Genomic DNA, 16,051 nt, shown 5'->3' with positions numbered 1-16,051 from the left:
GGTCAACACATGATATATATTTGTGCAAGTACCATCAGTTCCTCAGAACCTTGAAGTAATGAATGGGGGGCTACTCACCTGAGCATTAAATTCACTGCTTACGAGTACGGAGGAATGAAAGTTGTTGTAGCAAATCCCTTCACTTCGTTCCACATTAAAAAATTAATTCCATTAGTGCGCAGAGCTTTAAACATGATGGATCTTATACTTCCAAGGTTCCTAGGTATATTGGAAATATCAAGGTCTAATAAAAAGGGTTATAGGTAGGTAACTGTAGAATGATTAATGAGACTACGTAATAAAATTGAAATATCGATAATTGATTTTCCAGAGGGAACTACCTAATTACGGATAAAAATCAATAAAAGCCACGAGCCTTGTGCGTCTGTGTACGTAGTCTTTACGGAGCACATAGTACGGAGTAGTTTATGTGATATATCCTCGGACCCTTGATTGGTAGTAACCATCTCCACCCGATCTGCATGATGTTCTGATCACACAACTGGTCGGCGTGATATGTTGGAACTCACGAAGGATTCCCTCATCACCGCACAGGCCTGTCTTCCATTACAATGACTTGACTAAGTGGTCATCTGAAACCTCTTCTCCGTTCAAAGTGGTATTGCGGGGTGGGATTGCACGGAGAGATCTATAGAGGATTTAGATGCAGATACCCCTTTTGCCATGCACATCTTATGCAGAACTCAGGAACAGGGTACGGAGTACCCCGTAACGACTTTCTACAGACCCACAATATGAATTCAATATAAAGAGGATGTGCGTTGGCCCTCCTTTTCTTTTGTTCATTCCAATATGCATTTTGCTTTGATTACCTGCTTTTCTTTGCTGGCATATACCCATGCTGAATTGCATGGCCATATACATGCAAATAGGGATGAAATCTGGAGGTCTTCAAAGCCATCGCATGCCAATCCAACCTTTAGCTCATCGAGCAAAGCTTCCTCTCAGTGGATATTACCAAGCTTATCGGTGGATATAGAGATCACTGAAGCCACTACTGATACCTCATACTGGCTTGCTGATATTACCCATCAAGGCCTTGCCGCCTTTAACTCGGCACCTTCATCTTACGTTGTCTTTCGCAACGTCAAAGACTATGGCGCGAAAGGTAGCAAAACCAATTGATCTGTTTATTTTACATACCAGACATTAACTCATTCAAATATTATATAGGTGACGGCGTGACAGATGATACTGCTGCGATAAACTCCGCCATCAGCGCTGGTAGTCGCTTTGGTCCATCAGGGCGAGAGACCTCCACCACCACACCCGCAATTGTATACTTCCCTGCTGGAACTTACCTCATCTCTACTTCCATCATCGACTACTACTTTACCCAATTGATTGGTAACCCCAACGATATTCCAGTCATCAAGGCAACTTCTGGTTTTACAGGGTTGGGTTTGATTGACGGGGATCAATACCAGAGTGACGGCAACCAGGGCTGGACCTCTACAAATGTTTTCTTCCGCCAGATTCGTAACCTCAAGCTGGACCTGACGTCTATTGCCGCGGGAACTTCTGCAACAGGTATTCACTGGCCAGTAGGCCAAGCAACTAGCATTCAGAATGTTGAGATTGTCATGAGCTCGGCGTCAGGAACGCAGCACCAGGGTATTTTCATTGAAAACGGTGAGATTATGTCGAATTTTTGATCTGAAAAGTGTGATACTGATCTTGAAAGGATCTGGTGGCTTCTTGACTGACATCACGACGACTGGTGGGCTGTACGGAGCAAATATCGGCAACCAGCAATTCACCATGCATAACTTGCAAATCTCTGATGCTGTGACTGGTATCTCCCAGATATGGGACTGGGGTTGGACATATCAAGGTCTCACCTTGACAAATTGTACTACAGCTATCTCGATCAGCAATGGTGGTGTTGGTGCTCAGCTAGTGGGCTCTGTCAACATTATTGACAGCACTATCAAAAACTCCGGTACGTTCGTGGCTACTAACTGGGAGAGCTCAACCTTCTCAAACGGCAGTCTCATCCTCGAGAACATTGTTCTTGAGGATGTTCCTGTCGCAGTCCAGGGACCGAGTGGTACCGTGCTCGCTGGGGGCACCACGACCATTACCGCTTGGGGACAGGGTCACAAGTACTCCCCAAGTGGACCTACAAATTTCCAGAGCACTTTCACGCCACCTACCAGACCAAGCGCCCTGCTCACCAGTGGCTCTTCCAATTACTACACCAAGACAAAACCCCAGTATGAGGCATCACCCGTCGCATCGTTTGTAAGTATTAGGAGTGCAGGTGCCAAGGGAGACGGTTCAACTGATGACACCTCCGCCATCCAAACTGCACTGAAGTCTGCTGCATCTTCTGGCCAAATCGTTTTCTTTGACCAGGGAACTTACAAGGTGACCAACACCCTTTACTTCCCTCCCGGCCTGCGCGTTGTTGGAGAGGCATTCCCCGTGCTCATGGCTAGCGGAAGTGTCTTCGCAGATATCTCGAGTCCTGCTCCGTTGGTCAAGATCGGAAACGCTGGAGATTCTGGATCGATCGAATGGTCAGACATGATCCTCAGTACCCAGGGCTCAACTCCTGGTGCTGTACTGATTGAGTGGAACCTAGCTGCGAGTTCAGGGTCTGGGATTTGGGATGTCCATACTCGTATCGGAGGATTTTACGGGTCCAGCCAGCAAGTTGCACAGTGTCCAACCTCTGCTGCGGTCTCTGCAAGCTGTGAAGTGGCATATCTGTCTATGCATATTACCTCGAGTGCCAGTAGTGTCTATTTGGAGAATGTCTGGCTGTGGACGGCAGATCATGACTTGGATAGCGCAGATAACACCCAGATCTCTGTCTACTCCGGTCGGGGATTGTTGGTTGAGGGAAAGAACATCTGGCTGTAAGTGCAAATCAGATTACATGGTTTACGACTACTCGCTAACGTGCTTTCAGGTATGGAACGGCAGTTGAGCACCATGCACTGTACCAATATCAATTCTCGGGGTCATCTTCGGTCGTGGCAGGATACATTCAAACCGAGACACCGTGAGTGCTTTTCGGTGATTGAGCTTTGCTTTGCGAATGCGCTAACTCCCTTCTTAGCTACTACCAACCAAGCCCGGACGCAGCCAATGGTCCATTTCCCACAAATTCAACGCTCAAAGACCCTGACTATAGCAGTTGTTTATCCGGAAACTGCGACGCCCTTGGCCTTCGCATACTCGATAGCTCTGATATCACAATATACGGAGCCGGTCTGTACAGTTTCTTCAACTCTTACAGCACGTCATGCTCGACATTCCCCACTCCCGAGGATTGTCAGAGCGAGATATTCAGTATCGAGGGCACCACGTCTGATCTAGTGGTGTATGGATTGAACACTGTGGGTGTGACCAACATGATTGTCAAGGATGGCAGCTCGCTGGCGCTCTGGAGTGATAATTTGGCAACTTTTGCGGCCACTGTTGCGTACTTCGCCTTGTAGGTCATCTTCCTTTTCTTCGTGTGATGTTACCTTGGCATGTACATATTTTTAGTCAAATTTTTGGATGCATTAAATATTTTGTTTTGATTATGATGAGTAAGATTCAGCCTGACTTCGATCTTCGAAACATGAGTGGAGGCCATGACGCCACCTTATTCCACCTCAATGACCTTATACTCGACGTTGATTGGCCCAAGTATCTCGAGCGGCGCATCGATCCATAAATGGAAAAGATCGACAGTAATAAATCTCAGCCATGAACAAAGCCAAGAAGCGCTTCGCCTCGACGGTTAGAATATAAAGAGAGAGAGAGTCATGACCGTCAGACAATAACAAAAATTTCAGTTATCAAAATCACAACAACCTTCATCATGGAAAATCTCGAAATACCATCATCTCAGCCACAACCTGCTGAAACAAACCAACACAGAACACTTAACCTGGACTACACATGGCGCAAATTTAAAACACTCATTTCCGATGAAAAAAACCCCGACAAACCCCTCTATATAATCGATTACAAGATCATCCCAAAGCCCAAGTTCACATTCAGATCTGTTGGAAATATCACCGACGATATCAACATCGATTCCAAAGACGTCAAAATCGATGCCATAGAAGCAGCAAGCGAAATCATTGGCAAAAGCTCTCTACACACATTCAAGATCGACGCTGACTATGAATGTAACGGTCACAAAGACACTCTGATTGCACAGAAGCGCTTTAAAACTTCGTACACACATCGCTCTGCTGTCCTCACGAAAAAAGGCAAGCCCGCTGTTCTGTCATGGACTGGAGAATGTGGTATCACTACTTGGGAGTTTGTTTGCGTCGATGAGGACCAGTCGCCTCTTGGGAAATTCACTGTCAATATGTGGGGGTTGAAGAAGGTCGGCAAGATTGAGTTGATGGGTCCTTTGGCTGATAGTCAGGCATTGGTAGACGAGATCGTTGTTACTGGTGTTACTTTGGGATATCTTATGATTTGGAGGGCCAATAACTGTCTTTCTTTGGTTGGTGCTCTGTTTAATTCGCCTGGTCGTGATAATAAGTTCATTTCGAATAATGTGAAGGATGGTCGGACTGCGGAGGAGCCTGCTTTGCATGCGCATATCTGAGTTTTTTTATACAGTCAGTACAGTCAGTATCCATGATAATACCCTGGTGTTTCAAACAGCATTATTTGCAATCTGATTTTCATAGAGACTTATATTCTATCATGATCTTCATCCCGAGGTTCATTTGAGGGCTAGAATCCGATAAACGAGCACACCTGGATAGAGAATTTACTCCTAATTAACGACATCGATCGCCAAATAGAAACCTCTTTTCCCTCTCAGTTCTGCGGCTCTTGAAATCTTGGATAGTATTTGCTGCCCTTCATTTGAGACGCCATTTTTTATTCGTAGAGTCCCGAGAGAATGTCCGTCGGAGATGTATCCGAATCTTGAATATCCGAGGGTTGAGAAGGGGTGGGGTAGTAGGTACCTTGGTAAATCAAAAAGGCCTCGAGTCTCGTTCTCACACCTTCACTGTCAGATAGCCTTGAACTCTACAGCTCACTCCACGACAATGGAAGGGAGAACAGACGATCCGATTCCATTTGAAGCTCTCCCGCTGGACCCTACTGGACCCCAAGGAAATGCCTGGGGTCGTTTCGGACTAAATGATGAGCTCGGCACATTGAATTTCCTTACCCCAGAGGCGATTGTTGAGGCTTCCAAAGAGATCAAGACAGGTGTGCGCATAAGCCTTGACTGGCCTCTCAGCATGCCATCACATCCCAGCTTTAATCGCAATCCGTTCAAACAAGAGCTAGTTCTTCGAAGTCATAATGGAATTTATGACGATATCTTAACTTTCAACACCCAAGGCTCCAGTCAGTGGGATGGCTTCAGACATTATGGTAAATAGTCTTGGAAGGATCTTACCGAAACGCACTGTGGTGGAACTGACTAGGTGAATTCAGCATATCAAGGACTACGAAAGTTCTACAACGGCCATACTATAGAGGACATTGAGAGCTCTGATGTTATTGGTCTTCATAGTATGAATGTCTCCAATTTGATATTTGACTGCAACTAACTCAGTCACAGCTGTGGCTGAGCACGGCGGCATTACAGGACGAGGCGTGCTGCTTGACTTCGCCGATTGGGCTTCATCAAATTCGGTTTCTGTATCGTCTTTCTCTTCTGAGCCAGTAACACTCGACAATCTGAAGCGCATAATCAAGGACTATCAGTTGGAATTCCGCAAAGGTGATATCTTGTTTATCCGCAGTGGTTTTACTGCTGCATACAATCAGTTGAATGACCAAGAGAGAAAAGATCTAGCGCATCGATCATCTCCGAACTTTCAAGGAGTTGAAGCAACTGAAAGTATGCTACGCTGGTTATGGGATCACCAGTTTGCCGCTGTCGCTGGCGATGCACCAAGTTTCGAGCGAGCTCCTATTCGAGGCAGCCATAGCGATCCAAATTTTGTTCTTCATGAATGGCTATTGGCTGGATGGGGTACTCCTATTGGTGAGATGTTTGATCTTGAGAGATTGTCTGCGTATTGCAAGGCTACTCGAAGATATAGCTTCTTCTTGTCTAGCATGCCACTCAAGGTTTGTCACTCCTTTCAGACCTCACGGCCAATATTGATATGCTAGTAGGTTGTTGGAGGGGTAGCTAGCCCGCCGAATGCATTTGCGATTTTCTAATGATCTTTACCCTAGTTATTGAGATTAGGAGGCCTCAATTGTTCTGAAATTTGTCACTTTGTGTAGAATCAAAAGATAGCAAATGTTAACTTGTCATTATTCCTAAGAAGTTGATAGTGAATCGTGAGGGTCGGGTTAGAACTCACGGCCCTTCGGCCCCATCTTCCACCGGATGAATAATATTCCAACCTCCGCATCTAACCAAACATCTAAATACAGAGTTTCGCGATCAGTGAATATTGGGAATTGTTCAAATTTCTAGAGGGAGAACAATGACGCAGGCTCTTTTCTTCCATGAAGCTGAGCATAGTTGTCGTCATTTCTGGGTACGTGGCTTCCTTGCTTTGAAGGCGCAGAGCTAACCTGACCTGCAGGACTCAGATAATGCACAGTTGTCGCCTTGTGCACTGTCTTATGTTGTAATTGCCCCCGCTCTAATTATACTGCTTATTTCTTTGTGCTCTCTATCAAACCCATTGTTGCAGCGATGGCGTCCCAAATGGACCTATTCATTTATCACAGAACAAGAGGATTGTCAAGATATCCCTCTCGAAGAGACGAAAGAACCTCTTCACTGGACAATCGCTCTTCTGGCCTTCTCAGTAGTTGGCTTATTGACGCAGGTTGTTCATCTCTTGCTAATCAGATTTGATCGTCCTGCGATCGTCCTACTTGCTTCATGGGTAATAACTAGCAGTGCTGTTGTAACGGCTGTGACTGACTTTGAACGTAGGCTGCAGCATGCATATTTGTTGCTGCCACACGGCCAAGATCATGTCCAATTTCAATGCTTGTTTTCTTCATTCTGACCTTTGGTGTCGAGGTAACCCTGGCAACCAGATTCAGTACATACACAGACCCGGATACGATCGCGCATTATATTGCTGCAGCTGCAGCTTTGGCAGCCTGTGTCACAATTCTGCTTATGCCATTTAGAAAGCCGTCTTTGGCAGCCTCTGATATAAGTGCCGTGGGAAAAACGCCATCCAGCGACTTCCGAAGCCCAGAGGACAATCTACGGCTATGGCAATTCCTCACTGTATCATGGATGGCACCGCTCATATCCTTAGGTCGCCAGAGGCAACTGAATGAACCTGACGTATGGTATCTGGGATATGAATTCCAGCATCGCCGGCTACATGAATCGTTCCATCGCCTTCGAGGATCTGTTCTCGTTCGTATCTTGAAAGCAAACGGTGTCGACGTGCTTATCATTTCCTTGATTTCACTAGTTGATATGGTCTCCGGTAAGCAGTTTGCATCAATTAATGGAAAAGAGTTTCTGACAAATTTAGAATTTGCTTCACCTATCCTTCTTCAACAGCTACTGAAATCCATGCAAGATCCCACAAAATCAACGCGTGTGCCAATGACATATGCGGCTCTTTCTGTGCTTTTCCGCTTAGTTGCTGCACAGTCTACAGTCTTGAATCTATGGTACGGTCGACGATGCTATGAGAGGGTCAGGGGTGAGCTGGTGATGATGGTCTATGCAAAGGCATTATCTCGCAAGAATATCATCGGTTTGAACAACGAGTCCTCCAATGACGGCCACAGCATAATCGATGGTGATGAGGCTGCAAACGAAGCGGATTCGCCACAAAAGTCGAGCTTCTGGAAATTCTTCCTCTTTGGACGACAAACGAAAACACAACCCAAAAGCAAAAAGGGCAAAGAGGCTGCGTCCTTAGGCAAGATCTTGAATCTTCTTCGCGGTGATGTTTATGATGTTGCCCAGCGGTTCTGGGAGATTAATGATCTCATCGATAAACCTTTAGGCTTGGTTATTGCCGTTGTATTGGTCTGGAATTTGTTCGGCCCGTCCTGCCTTCTCGGAATTCTTGCCGTTGTAGCATCTCAAACAGTGAACTTGGTTATTTCCAGGTTTGTTCTTCGATGGGAGCGCGTCAAAAGAGCCGCCACAGATGCTCGCTTGCAAATCACCTCCCAATTTGTTGAAGCGATTCGCCATTTGCGATGGTACGGTTGGCAGGACCATTGGCTGCGACAGGTTATGGAAGCCCGGCAACATGAACTGAACCTGCGGATAGTCACTAGCTTGTGGAACATTCTCATCCGTTTCATCAACGCCTTTGCAATTGGCGCATTTCCAGTTGTTGCTCTTTATGCTTACACCATTCTGGCAGGCCATGAGCTGCGTATTGATATCATCTTCCCCGCATTGGAGCTCTTTAGCATGTTGGAGTCGCGCTTACGTGACATCCCTGGACTGATCACATCACTTATCAATGCCTCTATTGCACTTGGTAGAATTGAGGACTTCGTATCTGAGCCTGATAAAGAGGCATCTCCACAAGCTGATTCTTCTGATGACATTGCATACAAATTGCGGTCGTCATCATTTGCCTGGCCTGGAAAATTAAACCCAGTGCTAGTTGAAATCAATGTGGTCATTCAAAAAGGACTAACGGTCGTGAGTGGGAAAGTAGGATCAGGCAAGACGGCATTCCTGCAAGCTCTTTTGGGAGAGCTTGATCAGTTGAGTGGCTCTTCCCATCTTTCAAATGAGATGGTAGGGTACTGTGCACAGACTCCTTGGCTGCAAAGTATGAGCATCCGCGACAATATCTTGTTCTCGTCTCCTTATGAAGAGCAACGCTACAAGAAGACCATAGAGGCATGTGCTCTCCTTCCAGACCTGTCGCTATTCAAGCACGGTGACCTAACCTTTGTGGGCGAGAATGGTGTCGGTCTCTCTGGAGGGCAGAAGGCACGGGTTGCTCTCGCACGTGCAGTGTATAGTCATTCTCGTGTCCTCTTGCTGGATGATCCCCTGTCAGCGCTGGATCATAACACCGCTGAGTTTGTGGTCCAGAAGTGCTTCACTGGTCCTCTGATGAAAGATCGTACCACCGTCCTGGTCACTCACCGTACTGCGCTGGTACATGGAATTGCCGAGCAGATTGTTGAAATCAATGAGGGACGTGCCACAGTCTACGATACACCCTCTAATTTCAATATCACGCAGCAGTCGTCATTACATTTGCAGGAACCTGCAACGGAGACTGATGGCAAAGTCGGCGAAGACGAAGAAGACGTAGTGCCGGACAAATTCATGGAAGAAGAGTATCGTGCAGAATGGGGTGTTAAGGCACGAGTCTACTGGACCTATATCAAGGCAGGAAAATACCGCTGGTGGCTTGCACTTATTCTTGTCCTAGCAGTGCACCGACTTTCGTCTGTGGGACAATCATGGTTTCTCAAAGGATGGGGTGAAGCGTACGGTCGGACGGAATCTACCTTTATCAGTCTTTCAAGTCTGGCATCAAACATTGAATCATATTTCGTGCCTTCAAATCCAATGGAAAACCTGCCTTCTCCACGAGAAGATGTTCGTCCATGGCTATGGGCCTTCTTTGCAATCGTCATATTCCAGGCTATGGCACTTCTTGTCACACAGATACTGTTGTTGGTCATTGTGTACTGCGCTGGAAAGATTCTCTTCCACCAGTTGATGGTCCGAGTCAGCCATGCAACTTTCCGGTTCTTTGATGTCACTCCCATGGGTCGATTGATGAACAGGCTTACATCAGACATCAGCGTCGTTGATGGAAATATCAGTGAACAATTCCAAGCCATCGCCTTTTCCGCCATTTCCTGGATCGCCTCACTGCTCGTGATTGCCACTGCAACTCCGGCGTTCCTCATGTTCTCTTCGATTCTCACAGCTGCCTTTGTCTCCATATTTCTACGCTTTCTACCAACATCCCAAAGCTTAAGACGACTTGAAATGGTCTCTCTCACCCCTTTGCTATCCAACTTTGGGGAGCTTCTGCATGGGCTGACCACTGTCCGAGCCTTTCATGCCGAAGAGCGGTTTCAGAGCCGCGTTATTTCAGTCGTAGACAAGTTTCAGGGAATGGACCACTTCTACTGGTCTTTGCAGTCGTGGCTGATGTATCGTTTTGAGATTTTATCAGCTTGTTCAACATTCTGTTTGACTGCTCTCGCGCTATACACGAAGACAACACCTGGCCTGGTGGCGTTTGTCCTCATTGCCGCCAGTAACTTTGTCGACTCGACCCATCTCTTATGTAGACAGTACGGTTCGCTTCAGATGAATTTCGTTTCAGTCGAACGAATATACGAGCTCCTCCATATCGAGGAAGAGTTCTCGGGAAGTGTTGATCCCCCAGCTGCGTGGCCAGCGTATAGCAGTGATATCATCTTTGAAAATGTCACCCTTCGCTACGCACCTCACCTCGATCCATCTCTTACCGATGTCTCCCTCCGTATTCCTGGCGGATCCACTACCGCCATCATCGGCCGTACAGGCAGCGGCAAGTCGACATTAGCAGTATCGCTTTTATCTGTCATTCGACCTGAGACTGGTCGCATTTTGATCAATGGTATCAACATCGCAGAAGTCAATAAACAAGCCCTGCGAACTCGAGTGACGTTTGTTGCACAAGATCCCGTTCTATTTCCTGGAAGCATTCGTCTGAATCTCGACCCTACGGAGGAGTTCTCTGACCAGCAGTGTGCAGATGTTCTGGATCGCCTGTGCGGTCGACATGGCTGGAATCTAGAAACACATCTCGAGACTGGAGGGCGTAATCTGAGCCAGGGACAACGACAGCTCATTGCTCTTACTCGTGCCGTTCTTCGACGTAGCCCTGTTGTCATTTTTGACGAGGCTACAGCATCCATTGACCAGGAAACCTCTCTTGAAATTCAGCAGATTATCAGAGAGGAGCTGCATCTTTCTACTGTCATAACCATTGCGCACCGAGTGGAGGCTGTGAAGGATGCTGACTATGTCGTAGTCTTAGACCAGGGCCGAGTGTCTCGGCAGGGGCAGGTTGATATTATCGAGGCATCCTAAGTCACTGACTTCTTTAACAGTTGGTATTTTCACCTGTAAATCAATCTGTTTCGTTTGATATTTGGCTACACTGAATAGACTAATCAAAACCCCATTCAATCTGGGTTGGTTTGAGAAGTACTTGAGTGGATCTAACTGGTGCTTAGGGAGTAATTGTAGTAGCAATTATAGTAGCTTTCCTCAGCCTCATGCCTAAGCCTACTTTTCATTCCTTCTTATATGGTTGAAAAAGCAGGATCATTAAGTATCGAATGGGACGGAAAAAAGGAAAAGAAAGGTCGCAAACATGACGGGTTCTACGTGCGCGGGTGGTATTATTGATGTCTAATGACACTCAAATTTCAACTTTGACGAGAAGGGAATCCTTTTAGATATCGAGAATCACTCTAGAAAGTGAGCGCCAGGCAGAAGTAGACTCGAAGTATAGAGGAGTCTAAGTATGAGTATGAAGCAATAATATATCAAACCTAATCTGCGACCCTTATCATATTATCTCCCTTATCGCCTATCAATTTCCTAACGTGTCGCGCGTACATGGCAATGATCAATATGGTTTCTGATCTCTCTTCCACTTCTTTATTCTTCTGCTGCGTCTTACACTCACTTTCTCATTCATTTCACAATTTAATCCCTTTCCATTCTCTTCACCCTCCATCCTTCCCATCCTTCCCATCACCCATCGAAGGTCGGTCCGATTTATTGGCCTGTCTCCACGTCTTCATCATTCTTCTTCTGCGTCTTCTACACGCTCTCTCTTCCTCATCCTTTTCGCTATTTCTTCCTCGCCCCTTTCACCCCACACCCTTCCCCTCACCTGTCTCAGGTCAATACCATCGAGAAAAGTCCTTCATAGGTAAGCAACACACACCCCTTCTGCTGTCAGACATGAAAACATACTCAGATCAAGAGGAATCCATCATTTTATGGTGTACTCGACCCCACTATGATTGGCCGTGCACGTCCCCATCTCTCTGTCATTGCTGGCTCTGATCTCTCCTTGCATGACGCACGTATCCAACTAACTTTACCTCTAGATTTACAGCTTTCCAATCCGGTCACGCCGGTGTGTGCGCTTGCCGATCAGGATGTCGGGCCCCCGCGAGGATCGCATCCGAGACCTCTGTGACGATCTAGATCTTCGAAAATTTATTCATAATGATCTTGTTCTAAATAGACCAGATGACAAGCAGGGGATCAAAGAAGCTGCGGATTCGATCAAAGAGACCGAAACCGAACTTGCCAGCCTACTCGCTCCCACCCCTCCGACACTCACCACTTCTCCCACAGCTGAACCTAAGTCTGCCTTCGCATCATACACGTCCTTCAACGGTGCCGGCGATACTCCTCGTTCCAATACTACAGAGTCGTCTCACTCTTCCAAAACCCAAGACCCGTCAACTTTGTCTCCACAGCAGTCACCTTTCCACATTCCCAATGAAAAACTCGAGGAAGGAAATCACGTCTCTCGTAAGAGAGCTCGTGAAGATACAACGAGTCCAATGCCTCAAACACAGCGAACCAGGTTGAATAACGGCATGTCGGACTGGACATCTTACCGTGAGAGACGTGAGTCTTTGAGTCTCACACCTCAACCAGAGCAAATGAAATGGGATGATGACTATGAATCCCATCCCGCGATCCGGAAGCTGGAGAAGGAACTCAAGACAAGTCTAGTCGAACTCCGTGCCAATTTCTCCGATTTGAGAGAGCCCGAAAACGTTGCTTTGACCATGGAAATAGAGAACCAGTCCGAAGAACAGGTTTTGCAAGCTATCCGTGAGGAACAGTCGGAGAATGAGCAAGTTATTAAGGCTAAATTCCAAATTGCAAAGGATCTCGCCATCGCACGTATCCTCCAAGAGAGGCCCGACAGTGAAGATGAACAGGAATCACCTCAGCCATATGCAAGACCGCAAAATTTAATGCGGTCAACTCCACCTATTCGGCAAAATTGGATGGACCCTACCAGTGCTAATATTCCTTGGACCGCGTTTAGTACTCCCGCCACTGGGTACACTACTCCTGGGTATCCTGTTACACCGTATATGTCGAATACAGTGGATCTTACCGGAGAACAAACATCTCCATATGTGTCAAATACTGCGAATCTCACTGAAGAACAAGCTTTCAAACGTCTCGTACAAGCTATGGAAAATGATGATGGAGATGATGATGTGCGGTAAGTTCACTCAATACTTTTTCGCCATTTGATGATTATATCCTAACATAACATGCCCGTAAAGCCAGTACGAATCACAGCATTTCCCGAAAGATATCAAGACACTTCTTGAGGGAATCACAGATATCAGGAAAGCCATGGAACACGATCATGAAATCCCGCCCACGCTCGAGGTTAAGTTAATGAAACATCAAAGAATCGGTCTCGCTTGGATGAAAGCAAAGGAGCACTCGAGTCACCGTGGGGGAGTTCTAGGCGACGATATGGGTCTTGGAAAAACCATTCAGGCGATCGCGCTGATGGCTGCGCTTCCGGCTACTAAACCAGATGAGCATCCGTCTTTGATCGTTTGCCCCAAGGCTCTGATGGACCAGTGGCGTCTTGAGCTTGCGAGACATATGAAGACCGGATATAAGTTCAGCGTGCTCATATTCCATGATAAGACACGGAACACACCTTGGGATGAGCTCAAACGATATGATATTGTCATAACTACCTTCGGCACTCTTGTGGCCCATTACAAGGCGATCGAGAAGGCAGACGAGATGCGGTTAAAATTGATGAGACCGTCATCCGAATGGAAGAAAGTGCAGGACCAAGCCTATATGTATGGTCCCAAAGCCAAGTGGCACCGTATAATCATTGATGAGGCTCAGAACATCAAGAACTCTTCGACAAAAGCAGCGAAGGCTTGCCGACGGATACAGGCTAGATATCGATGGTGTTTGACAGGAACACCGATGATGAACGGCCTGAAAGATTATGGGTCGCTAATTCAGTTTCTTAAAATTCGCCCATATTGTTACACAGACGTCTTCAAGGAGGTAAATCCACAATTCCCCCCAAGAACCATATAGATACTGATAAATGTCTTAGAACTTTATCAAGAAAGCTGCAAATGAGAACGTCATGAAGCAAATGCGAATTCTGATCAAGTCGACATGTCTACGACGTACTAAAGCATCGAAGCTTGATGGCCAGCCTATCCTTGTACTTCCGGAAAAGCTTATCGAAACACACTTTGCGGTGCCAGTTGGAGCTGAGAAGGAATTTTATCAAAAATTGAGCGACAAGAGCACACGGGAGGTCGAAAAACTTATGGAGCGAGGAATTCTAGGAAAGAACTTCTCCTACGTCCTCGTACTGATTCTTCGCCTTCGGCAAGCATGTTGCCATCCGCTCCTGATTGAAGGTTACGAACCCGAAGCACATGTTTTGGGACTCGACGAAGATGATCTGATGAAAAACGCAAATCTTCTGAGCCCAACGGTCGTAAGCCGAATTCTGGATAACGAAGATACGACTTTTACGTGTCCCGTTTGCATGGACACCGCGACTAACTACATCATCTACATCCCATGTGGGCATTCGGTGTGCTCAGAATGCTACGTGCAAATTTCCGATCCTGCGTTGTTGGCCCGGCTTTCAGAAGATGGCGCGGAAGTGATGAAGTGCCAGAATTGCAGAGGTCCTGTTGATCCCACAAAAATCACAGATGCCGACTCTTTCAAACATATCCACGTTAATGGCGGCGGGAAAATCGAAAGGGTTGTCAAAGAAGCCAGCAAGGATGAGAAGAAGGATGCAAAGAAGCGTATCAAGGATTTGGAAGAAGTTTGGGTTACCAGCGCCAAAACTGATAAGACCCTGGAAATCATACAGAACATCGAGAGAGATGGCAAGGGAGAGAAAACTCTTGTGTTTAGCCAGTTCACCTCCATGTTGGATCTGCTCGAGATTCCGATCAAACGAGAGGGCCTTAAATACGTCCGCTTCGATGGAACCATGAATAACGAGGCACGTAATAGGGCCATTCAAACCTTCACTGATGACCCAGACTGCCGCATCTTTCTAATTTCAATGAAAGCTGGTAATGCCGGCCTCAACTTGACAATGGCGAACCATGTAATCATGTTTGATCCTTTCTGGAATCCATATGTGGAGCTGCAGGCAATCGACCGTTGCTACCGAATCGGTCAGACCAAGAAGGTCTTTGTGCATCGAATTTTGATCCAGAACTCAATTGAAGACCGTATCATCGAACTTCAGGAAAACAAGATGGAGCTCATTGAAGGAGCACTTAACGAGGGTGGCAAATACGAAGTCTCCAGCCTATCCACCAGGGAGATGGCGGGCCTCTTTGTAAGGGTTTCTCACAGTTCTCGCTTTCAAGGATATGACCACTAATTTCTACTTCGAATTACAGGGAATCAAAAGCTTCAATTTCTGAATCATGAACATGCTCAATCGTATTATACCCTTACGCCCTTACGCCCTTACGCCCTTACGAACGGATGCCTTCCAATTGCTTATCTTTTGCTTTTTCATATATTTTTTTTATTCTTGAGTGTCTAGATTGAGTTATTGTTGAGCTATCTTAGCTCCTCTATCATAGATGAACGAACTTTTTTCTTCTTGATTGATACTTTGTAGCTCTTGCTGTCTTTCGTTGCTAATTGTAGATTGAGCTATCTCTTTTTTTTTTTGGAAAGCAACGATTGATTGCTTTTTTTTTTTTTTTCTTTTCTTTTGCTGAAAGTCATCAATAAAGATGTACAAAAGGAAAAAAAAGTTATCTGCTCTTGATGCCACATAATTTTGAAAATTGTCTTCGTATTGATTGAGCATCAGATGGATTATTCTTTAGATAATGTTCATTTTTGGAAGAAAGGGCTGCTTTTGTACAGCGTGTTCTTTTCAGTCATAGGGGAAAAAGGCATTTAGATGGTAAAGAGTCTAAGCTACTAAACGTTGGGGGGAAAACAAAACAAAAGAAATGCATAATCGTGCTGTCCCTCTAAGACCGCCACTAGATCTTGCTTTTGAGGCGCAAGACTTTCAGTCATCAA

General features: G+C 46.1%; 5 protein-coding genes across 5 annotated transcripts; all 5 read left to right on the top strand.

Moving 5' to 3' along the window:
* Positions 1-813: 813 nt before the first annotated feature.
* Positions 814-3,464, top strand: N7495_009241 (glycoside hydrolase family 55 protein; the record flags this gene model as incomplete). The annotated part of the gene is made up of 5 exons (XM_057211892.1): positions 814-1,129; positions 1,195-1,653; positions 1,706-2,885; positions 2,939-3,031; positions 3,089-3,464. Coding segments are annotated over 5 exons (2,424 nt in total), but the record flags the coding sequence as incomplete, so codon positions are not given.
* A 377-nt stretch (positions 3,465-3,841) lies between these two features.
* On the top strand, positions 3,842-4,588 carry N7495_009240 (uncharacterized protein; the record flags this gene model as incomplete). Its single annotated transcript, XM_057211891.1, has 1 exon — positions 3,842-4,588. The coding sequence occupies one exon, from the start codon at positions 3,842-3,844 to the stop codon at positions 4,586-4,588; it is 747 nt and encodes a 248-aa protein (XP_057058754.1).
* A 454-nt stretch (positions 4,589-5,042) lies between these two features.
* Positions 5,043-6,177, top strand: N7495_009239 (uncharacterized protein; the record flags this gene model as incomplete). Its single annotated transcript, XM_057211890.1, has 4 exons — positions 5,043-5,376; positions 5,440-5,517; positions 5,567-6,081; positions 6,130-6,177. The coding sequence occupies 4 exons, from the start codon at positions 5,043-5,045 to the stop codon at positions 6,175-6,177; spliced, it is 975 nt and encodes a 324-aa protein (XP_057058753.1).
* A 272-nt stretch (positions 6,178-6,449) lies between these two features.
* On the top strand, positions 6,450-11,023 carry N7495_009238 (uncharacterized protein; the record flags this gene model as incomplete). Its single annotated transcript, XM_057211889.1, has 4 exons — positions 6,450-6,503; positions 6,552-6,860; positions 6,911-7,424; positions 7,473-11,023. The coding sequence occupies 4 exons, from the start codon at positions 6,450-6,452 to the stop codon at positions 11,021-11,023; spliced, it is 4,428 nt and encodes a 1,475-aa protein (XP_057058752.1).
* Positions 11,024-12,108: 1,085 nt separating this feature from the next.
* On the top strand, positions 12,109-15,432 carry N7495_009237 (DEAD/DEAH box helicase; the record flags this gene model as incomplete). Its single annotated transcript, XM_057211888.1, has 4 exons — positions 12,109-13,202; positions 13,267-14,026; positions 14,079-15,344; positions 15,409-15,432. 4 exons carry the CDS (start codon positions 12,109-12,111, stop codon positions 15,430-15,432), a joined length of 3,144 nt encoding a protein of 1,047 aa, XP_057058751.1.
* Positions 15,433-16,051: the final 619 nt, after the last annotated feature.

The sequence above is a fragment of the Penicillium taxi genome (genome assembly GCF_028828555.1).
Source record: "Penicillium taxi strain IBT 34144 chromosome Unknown utg000006l_segment0_segment0, whole genome shotgun sequence".
NCBI lineage: Eukaryota > Fungi > Ascomycota > Eurotiomycetes > Eurotiales > Aspergillaceae > Penicillium > Penicillium taxi.
This window is presented reverse-complemented; position numbering and strand designations above follow the sequence as displayed.